The sequence below is a fragment of the Leucoraja erinacea genome, chromosome 1 (assembly GCF_028641065.1).
Source record: "Leucoraja erinacea ecotype New England chromosome 1, Leri_hhj_1, whole genome shotgun sequence".
Classification (NCBI taxonomy): Eukaryota; Metazoa; Chordata; class Chondrichthyes; order Rajiformes; family Rajidae; genus Leucoraja; species Leucoraja erinaceus.
In genome coordinates, this window is record NC_073377.1 from 163,943,943 (window position 1) to 163,953,679 (window position 9,737).

The following is a 9,737-nucleotide window of genomic DNA, read 5'->3' on the forward strand; positions in this document are numbered from 1 at the left end:
CGGACACCGTGGCCTCATGATGTCATAGGCCGCAGGCCGGCGGTCGGAGCACTTCTTCGGCGATCCCCGGCAAGGGATCCCAGACTCCGGAAAGTAAGTCAACACTGCGCCCGCTGCTGAAGCTCCGGGCCCGACTCCGGGAAAAGCCCCTCCAATCGAAGCTGTTAGGCCATGAAAGGGGAGGCGGAGAAGCGACATGGAAAAAGTCGCCTCTCCATCAAGGGTGACTGGAGAACAGTTTCCATCTTTTCCGCCACCACCCCAACACAAGACACACCGAGAAACGCTAAAAACAAACAATTAGATAAACCAAAAAACCCCCAAAAAAGTAGAAATAACAAACACGCTGCTGGCAGGGCAGCCGACTTGCAGCGCCCCCAATTGGATGACATCCCTTACAGTATCACACTAACCAGATATTGGACTGGAGTATAAGCTTAAATTCTAGTGCAATGCATGAAATTTAGAAAAAGAGGTTAACAGAGCAAAATAGAGTTAGCAGGCTGGATCTTGTCAGTTTTTGCCTGAATGCTACTATTGAAACTGTTGAAATATCAGGTTGATATCTGCTGGATTTGAGGTCCCACTGATTTCAATGGGGACTGTCAGCCAAGGAGGTAAATGAGTCAAGGAGGTATAGTCGGTGGGGGCGCTGCGAGTCGGCTGCCCTGCCAGCAGCGTTTCGTAATTTTTACTTTTTTTGGGGTTTTTTAAAGTGTGTCCAAATATGCGTTTTAATGTCTCTTGGTATGTCTTGTGTGGGGAGTGGTGAGGGGGGGTAAGGGGAGAACCGCTTTTGGCCGCTTCCTCCACGGAGAGGCAACTTTTTCCAAGTCGCCGCCCCCGCGGCCTAACACCATGAATTGGAGCGGCCTTTCCCGGAGTCGGGCCCAGAGTTTCAGCAGCGGGCGTAGCGTGGACTTCTCATCGCGGAGCGGGCGAGCCCTTGCCGGGGGTCGCCAGAAGGGAGTGCTCCGATCGCTGGCCCACGGCTTATAACATCCTGAAGCCGCGGTCTGCTGAGTTTCTAACCGCGGGCACGTCGTCCAGAAACTGGGACCCCTCGTTAGAGATCGCTGGAGAAGAGCTCCGACCGCCGGCCTGCGGCCAATAGCATCCTGAAGCCGCGGTCTGTGGAACTTCTAGGCGCGGCGTGGACTTAACATCCGGAGCGGGATCCCTCGCCGGTGATCCTCGAAGAAGAGCTCCAACCACCGGTCTGCAGCCTACAACATCCTGAAGCCGCTGTCTCTGGTAGGGAAACGCCGATTCGGGACTTACCGTCCCAATGAGAACGCCTGTACATCTGGCCGCCCGCAGCGGCGACTGCGGAGGTTCATGGCCCCGACCATGAGGGAACAATGGAGGAGGACTGACTGTACTTTGTGCCTTCCACCACAGTGAAGAATGATGTGGTGGATGTTTGTGTTAAATTTTATTGTGTATTGTGTGTTCTTTTTTGATTGTACCGCTGCTGGCAAATTCATTTCACTGCACTTTATTGTGTAAATGATGAATAAAAACAGATTGATTGATTGGTTGATTGAAGAGAAGATAAAATTAATTTTTAGTGTTCTTAATTTTATTTTAACATTTTTAATTATTAATTCTTTTTCCAGAATAGGAGAATTAAGAACTAGAGGGCATGAGTTTAAAGTGAGAGGGGAAATATTTAATAGGAACCTGAGGGGCAACTTTTTCACACAGAAGATGATGGGTAAATGCAATGAGGAAGTGGTTGAGTGTTTGTCCTCAATGACACTGTCTCTGCCATCTGCTGGAAAAGTTTTCAGAATTTCACATGAAGCCATCTACAAATATTCAATAAAGCCCTGATAATCTAGCACGCTTGTGATTTTGGATTTTTGGATCTATCTGTCTGCCTGTCTGCCTGTCTGCTGCCTGTTACCTGCCTACCTGTCTGTCTGTCTGTCTGTCTGTCTGTCTGTCTGTCTGTCTGTCTGTCTGTCTTTCTGTCTGTCTGTCTTTATGTCCGTCCGTCCGTCTGTCTGTCTGTCTGTCTGTCCGTCCGTTCATCCGTCTGCCTGTCTGCCTGCCTACCTGTCTGTCTGTCTGTCCGTCCGTCCATCCGTCTGCCTGTCTGCCTGCCTGTCCGTCCGTCCTTCTGCCTGTCTGCCTGTCTGCCTGTCTGTCTGTCTGTTTGTTGTATGAATGTGTATTCACATTTTTTACTTTACAAAACCCAATTTGAGAAAGATTTCTTCCCTCAGCATTCGCACTTACAGCTATGACATCACAATGAGATTGTAGCCCCGCTCGCTACAATGTTGCTATCCCAGGACACTGAGTCCTGCCAGCCCTAGCAAGCATTTTTTTAAAGTTTAAAATGAGGGAGGGTGAATAAGGGGAAATGAGTAGCCCCTGCGCAGTTGGGGGCAATGGGGTGAGTGGTGGAATATTGCATTGGGGGAACGGGTTGCATTGGGGGAATGGGTGAGTGGTGGAATATTGCCTTGGGGAACGGGTTGCGTTGGGGGACCAGGCCTCCCATGTGACAGAGACCCAACGGGTCCCACTTGATCTAGTATCTATATAACTAAAATGTCATCTTGACCACTTCCTGTTTTTAGCTCTGCACTGTGCTCTGATTTTAGAAAAACCGCTACAACATATAGCTGTGATTTTTTGGCCATCTTACTTAGAGTGCAACGAGGCCCCAAGGATTTTTCCCATCGATGAAAAATAAACGAGATGTTAGTGTTTAAAAAATCTTGAGATTCTCTCTTCTGCCAATCACCGCCATGAAGGCCATGCCCCTTCTGGTGGGAGGAGGAGGAGTCCCTTTAGTCCAAAATGCCCATATTAGCCCAGGAAGAGCATTTTGGCCCAAAAGGCCCGTGCCAGGCTGGGAAAAGCCCAGAAAAAGTGCTTTTCACTGATATTTCACTCCGATTTTTTCTTAAAGAGCCTCGTCGGCCTATCAGGCCTGTACTAGCCCAGGAGGCCCTTTGGCCCATCAGTAAGTATTCCTCCTGCAAGTATTAAATCTCATCCCCGTATTTTTCTCCCTCCCTTCATTTGCTCCCTGTGAGATCCAGGCCAGGATAGACTTTCCTCCTTCATTGCTGTGATCTGCAGAAAAACATGAAAAATCTCTAAAATTGATTCTCCACCTTCTCCCCCTTCTCTCTCTCACAGAGTCTCTCACCTGTTTTGGGCAGAATTTCTGGCAGTTTCTGAGCTACCAGCCCACCAGGCCTGAGTGACTGAGCTGCCAGCCCACCAGGCCTGAGTGACTGAGCTGCCAGCCCAAGAATCCATTCGGCACACAATGTCCATACTAGCCCTCTGGAAACCAGTCCCTTTAGCCCATAACGCCCATACTAGCACTCCAGAAAGCCCCCCCCCCTCCCCCCCACTGGCCATCAATATTGGAATTGGTGGAGAGATGGAATATTGCATTGGGGGAACAAGCCCTCCTGTGTGAATATGGGACACAACGGGTCCCACTTAGTCTAGTATATTACTAAAACTCTCATCTTGTTTATTATTATGTCTGTGAACTCTCCGAATGTCTGTCCGTGAGTGTGATCCAGAAATTACGCCAAAACAGTACATGATAGCACTACAATTTTTGGCCCACCTTACTGCTGCGGTGTATTGTATCAAGTTTCATTTAGATTAATGGTATATTTTACGTTATTCACATTTTAAACTTTACAAAAACCGCTTTGACAAAAATCTCTTGCATCTGCACTAGCAGTTAGCAGCGTATGGCCTCACAATGGGATCTCATTTACATAAACTGCCCCACAATTACATCACAATGGGGTCTCAATAACAATTTTAAAAGTTCTGTTTTAAAAAACACAGCAGCTTCCAGCTAACAATGACGTCAAGGGGAGTAGGGAGGGGAGAGGGGTTATGGAGGGAGGAAGGGAGTGACTGAGGGTAGGGGAAAGGAGAGGGAGGGAGAGCTGAGGGATGCAGTGGGGAGGGGAATAGGAGAGGGGAAAGAAGAGGGAGGGTGAAGAGGAGAGGGAGGAAGTGCTGGGGATGAGGGGGAATGGAGAACAATAGGGGTAGGAAGAGGGATGGATGGCGATGCACACTTGGGGAGGGTTGTTGTGAATCACAACACAACCGGGATTTCTGGCATTGTAACAGAAACCCGTCAGTCGTGCTTGCACAGTTGGAGGCTATGGGTAATTGGTGGAATATTGCGTGCAGAGACCAGCCCTCCCGTGTGACAGGGACCCAATGGGTCCCACTTGGTCTAGTATATATTACTAAAACTCTCATCTTGTTTGCTATTGTCTGTCTGTAAGAGTGATCCTGAAATTACACCAAAACAGTACACGATAGTGCTAAAAATGTTGGACCACCTTACTCACCATTGTTATGTGGTGTGGTGTATCAAGTTTTGTTCAGATTGATGTTATATTTTACAAGTTATTCACATTTAAAACTTTACAATAACCACTTTGACAAAAATCTCTCCCATCTGCACTGGCAGTTAGCAGCTTATGACATCACAATGGGATCTCATTTACATAAACTGCCCATCAGCAGTGTTTCACCCCACAATGACATCACAATGGGATCTCACTTACAACTAAAACCTCTCTGTTTTAAAAAAACACAGCAGCGTTCCACCTCACAATGACATCAAGGGGGTAAGGGAGGGGAGAGAGATTATGAAGGGAGGGAGGGAGTGACTGAGGGTAGGGGAAAGGAGAGGGAGGGAGAGGTGAGGGAGGAAGTGGGGGAGGGGAGGAGGCTAGTGGAAAGAAGAGGGGGGTGAAGAGGAGGGGGAGAACTGCCGGGGATGAGGGGGAATGGAGGAGGATAGGGGTAGGAAGAGGGATGGCGAGGAGCACTTGGTGAGGGTTGCCATGACTCGCATCACAACGAGGATCTCTGGCATCACAACGGGCCCCCATCAGCCGCGCCTGCACAGTTGGGGGCTATGGGTGAGTGGTGGAATATTGCGTTTGGGGACCTGCCCTCCCGTGTGACAGGAACCCAACGAGTTCTCACTTGGTCTAGTTACTACTAATATTCAACATAAATTAAATTTACTTATTTCAGATTTTTTTCTCAAATGTAAGTTTAACGGAAGCACAGGTTTAAAGATAATGCATGAACCAGGGTCTCGATGAGTTGAAAAGGATAGCTAGAAGTATAGTATTGGAGAATCTAGAACAGGTTATAGGAGTAGAATTAGCCATTCTGCCCATCGAGCCTACCCCGCCATTCAATCATGGCTGTTTTCTGCTTCCTAATCCCATTTTCCTGCCTTCTTCTCATAACCCTTGACACCCGTTCTCATCAAGAATTTGTCTATCTCTGCCTTAAAAATATCCACTGACTTTGGAACTGGGGCCTTGAGGATGTTCTGGAACTAGGTCCCTGCCAAGTGGGAAAGAAGGACATCATACCTTATCCAGTGAGCCAGGTGCTGAATAGTCTGCATTTCCATTTATTCAGGTGTTGAATTATCAAAGTTTTATTAATGGTTCCTTGCCAAGAAAAGTAACCTTGTGCACTTGTTCTGCAATGCAACCAGCCAAGATGAGTGTTGTGCTTGGATTTCCCTCGCTTCTCCTGGTACTCTGCCTGGTGCACACGAAAAGCCACCACGAGATCCAAATCCCGTTCCAAAAACACATCTCAAGCATGCCATTGAATTGCTCAGGGACACATCTAGTTGTCATGTGGATTTCATTACGTCACATGGGTCTCCATTGGGGGTTTCATCAAGCACATTTGAAGTGGGTATCTCTCGTGGCATCTACTAGCAATCGCTAGGGGTTCCACTCCAGCAGAGTAAGTAGTGTCTAAGCACAGGATGTTTATACAGGTTCTCACCCTGCACTGATTCATTATCTCCAGGCAACTTAACCAGCTGGCTGATTAGACAGGAGAGATCCCCACTTCAAACGTGCCTGATGACATCCACACTGTGACATCCACCAAGAGTGAAATAATGAAATCCATACGACAACCCGATGTGTCATTGAACAAAGCATTGGCATGGTACTTTGGGAAACAGAGTACACTGAGTGGCCATGGTATACTGTGCTAGGGAGATCATTGTTCAACCTTATGGCTGGACCTGATGGTAATATGGAACGGGGAATAAACCTCTTTAGAAATCCAAAAGGAGATGAGGAGGAATTTATACAGTGAGTCAGGTGCTGAATCATCTGCATTTCCAATTATTCAGGTATTGAATTATCAGAGTTTTATTAATGGTTCCTTGCCAAGAAAAGTAACCATGTGCACTTTTTCTGCGATGCAACCAGCATTGAGTATAGAAGTTGGGATGTAATGTTAAAATTGTACAATGCATTGGTCTGCCAATTCTGGAGTATGGGGTACAATTTTGGTCGCCTAATTATAGGAAGGATGTCAACAAAATAGAGAGAGTACAGAGGAGATTTACTAGAATGTTGCCTGGGTTTCAGCAACTAAGTTACAGAGAAAGGTTGAACAAGTTAGGTCTTTATTCTTTGGAGCGCAGAAGGTTAAGGGGCGACTTGATAGAGCTTTTTAAAATGATGAGAGGGATAGACAGAGTTGACGTGGATAAGCTTTTCCCATTGTCAGTAGGGAAGATTCAAACAAGGGGACATGACTTGAGAATTAAGGGACAGAAGTTTAGGGGTAACATGAGGGGGAACTTCTTTACTCGGAGAGTGGTGGCTGTGTGGAATGAGCTTCCAGTGGAAATGGTGGAGGCAGGTTCGATTATAGCATTTAAAAATAAATTGGATAGGTATATGGACGGGAAAGGAATGGAGGGTTATGGTCTGAGTGCAGGTAGATGGGACTAGGGGAGAATAAGTGTTCGGCACGGACTGGAAGGGCCGGGATGGCCTGTTTCCGTGCTGTAAATGTTATATGGTTATTAAATGATTATTTGGGTATTTTTAAAGCGGAGATTGACAGATGTATGATTGGTAAGGGTGTCAGGAGTTAAGGGGAAAAGGCAGGAAAATGGGTTTGAGAGGGAAAGATAGATCAGCCATGATGTGCTTAGCTGTGGAACTTGGACACTTCATGCTGAACATGAAGATTCAAAGATTCAGAAAGTGATACAGATATTACTCAAGTTCACTGTCATTTTTGACAAGTTGTCCATTTGTAAAATTCTATCTAGAGCATACACAAACCACATGAAATGTCTGAATGAGAACTATAGTAGGAACACAAAAATAAAAAGAGATTTTGAAAGGTAACACATCTATCAGTGTTTCATGCTATACAGGATATCATTCATTTGATGTGCTATTTTCATGATATTTATTTTAGTTGTTTATCTTTTAATATTTTATCTTGTATGTATCGTTAGCTTTTAGAAATGTTTGAATGGTGCACTGACTGGCTGACATTTTTAAATTTTGTTGTACATGGTTCATGTTACAATGACAATAAAGAAACTGTTCTATTCTATTCTATTCTATTAAATACAAAGCTTTAGGCGAGTAAGTCATTTTGGATATGGCAAAACCAGATGAATATTTAAATTCCTAGCAATTGTCCAAATCATTAAATGTAGTTAATTCAAGCTGCGGCTGGGCTTCTGTAAATGTGATATATATATATAAACTCACAGCCCGAGGTGTTTTAATAGCCACGTTGACACCAATTCCTTTTAAATTACATCAGTTTGAAAATGGCTTTGCAAATTAGCTTCTATAGGAAATCAATTTGAAATAAACTTACTGAAAAAGGACAGAAGAAAAATCCCATCATTTCCTAGGACCAGCTGATGGCCTTCATCATAAGCATCTCCTAAGGTGAAATCATCTTCCTATTTTCACCAAAAGACAGGCATGTTATCGTACAAGCTAATTCCATTGCATATGTTGCTTCACACTCACAATCTGCTACAGTAAATTAATTTGCTGCACAGTGAAAAGCTACAAACCAGTGGTCTCCCTCCTACACCTATTTACACTGTAATTGTTGTGGCAATTGTGTTCTATTAGGGAGCTAGCATTTACATACAGCTGAACTGTAATCTAGCTTGTAACAAAAAATCACTCACATATTCACAGAAGATAATTGGCTTGCCATTAAAATCCATCACTTCGAAGTCACCTTGTCAAGTTTCACATCTTTTGTACTCACTGCAGGACAGCCATATTGGGATAAACTAAGTTACCTTACAACAGGGGGTGGAAAACAGAGAAGCCAATAAAAACGGACCCTTTCTCAAACTTATTGTGCAACTCCTCAGGCATTCAGTTTAGAATCATGGGAAAAAAAACCCTTGTTATCAACAGACGCAAAAAGACACATCTATCCGCTACTTGTAATACATACTCGCCAAGAGAATGGAACTATTTTAAGTGCATAAGCACGTCCTTCAGAGTTGGATTAATTTCATGTCAGGAATGTTGATGCTTTCTAACATGTTGCATTGACATTTGATCTGAAAGCACATCTTGTGTTTGATACATTTGCTCAATTTAATTATCCTTGTCTTATGTCGGAATTTAATAGCAAATTATATTAATGGGAAAGAAAGAAAAATAAACTAAATAGTTTCTTCCTTTAAATATATTCTTAAATGTTACCGAGTGTGGTGACAGTTAAATTACTGGATAAAACAATGCGTTGACCTCGGTTCAAATCCTACCGTGGTTACGCAATTTAAATTCAACCAATAATTTGTGAGAAAAATAACAACGAGCCTTACTTATGATGACCATGAAGACTCAATTGTCGTAAAGATCTATTCAGCGCCTCTACTTCCTGAGAAGATTACGGAGAGTCGGATTGTCAAGGAGGACCCTCTCTAACTTCTACAGGTGCACAGTAGAGAGCATGCTGACCGGTTGCATCGTGGCTTGGTTCGGCAACTTGAGCGCCCTGGAGAGGAAAAGACTACAAAAAGTAGTAAACACTGCCCAGTGCCCACTGCCACTGCCCAGTCCATCATTGGCTCTGACCTCCCCTCTATCGAGGGGATCTATTGCAGTCGCTGCCTCAAAAAGGCTGGCAGTGTCGTCAAGGACCCACACCATCTTCACACTTCACGACTTCACACTTCAGCAGTGTTTTGGAAACACTGACTGGAAGGCGTTTGCAGCCCAGGCCACCCTTGACTCCCACATGGACATTGATTCCTACACATCCTCTGTTCTGGACTTTATAAACTCCACCATCAATAGTGTCACCTCCCTCAAACGGGTGACCATATACCCGAATCAGAAGCCATGGATGAACAGCGAGGTCAGGCTACTGCTGAAAGCACGGGACACCGCTTTCAGGTCAGGCGATGCTCGAGCCTACAGTTCATCCAGGGCTAACCTGAAGAGGGGCATTAGGAAGGCCAAGCACTGCCATAAGCTCAGGATTGAGGAGCACTTCAACAATAACCCCGACCCCCGACGCATGTGGCAAGGCATCCAGGCCATCACGGACTACAGACCCTCCAACACCACCCCCACATCCAGCGATGCCTCCTTCCTTGAGGAGCTTAATCACTTCTATGGCCGCTTCGACAGGGACAATCTAGAGACAGCCATCAAGGCTGTGCTACCTGCCGATCACCAACCCCTCACTCTCACTCCCTACGACGTATACGTGGCACTGAGTAGGACTAATGCACGTAAAGCTGCTGGCCCTGACGGCATCCCCGGGCGCGTGCTCAGGGCCTGTGCTGCGCAGCTGACAGACGTCTGGACTGACATCTTCAACCTGTCACTTGCCCAAGCAGTTGTCCCCACTTGCCTTAAAACCACCTCCATCGTGCCAGTGCC

The 9,737-nt window shown here is 45.6% G+C and overlaps 1 protein-coding gene across 2 annotated transcripts in view; it reads right to left on the reverse strand.

The window, feature by feature from the left end:
- LOC129704353 (NEDD4 family-interacting protein 1-like) overlaps positions 1-8,398 on the reverse strand; it is a 72,792-nt gene extending 64,394 nt beyond the window's left edge. Inside the window, exons 1-2 of one of the 2 annotated variants that reach the window (XM_055647443.1) lie at positions 8,018-8,386; positions 7,693-7,780 (exon numbers count right to left, since the gene is read on the reverse strand). In XM_055647443.1, coding sequence (XP_055503418.1) covers positions 7,693-7,780; positions 8,018-8,056 — 127 coding nt within the window. In that variant the 5' untranslated portion in view covers positions 8,057-8,386. Of the gene's footprint in view, positions 1-7,692; positions 7,781-8,017 lie in introns of both variants that reach the window. The other variant, XM_055647449.1, reaches the window with a different exon arrangement.
- Between the last annotated feature and the right edge of the window lie 1,339 nt (positions 8,399-9,737).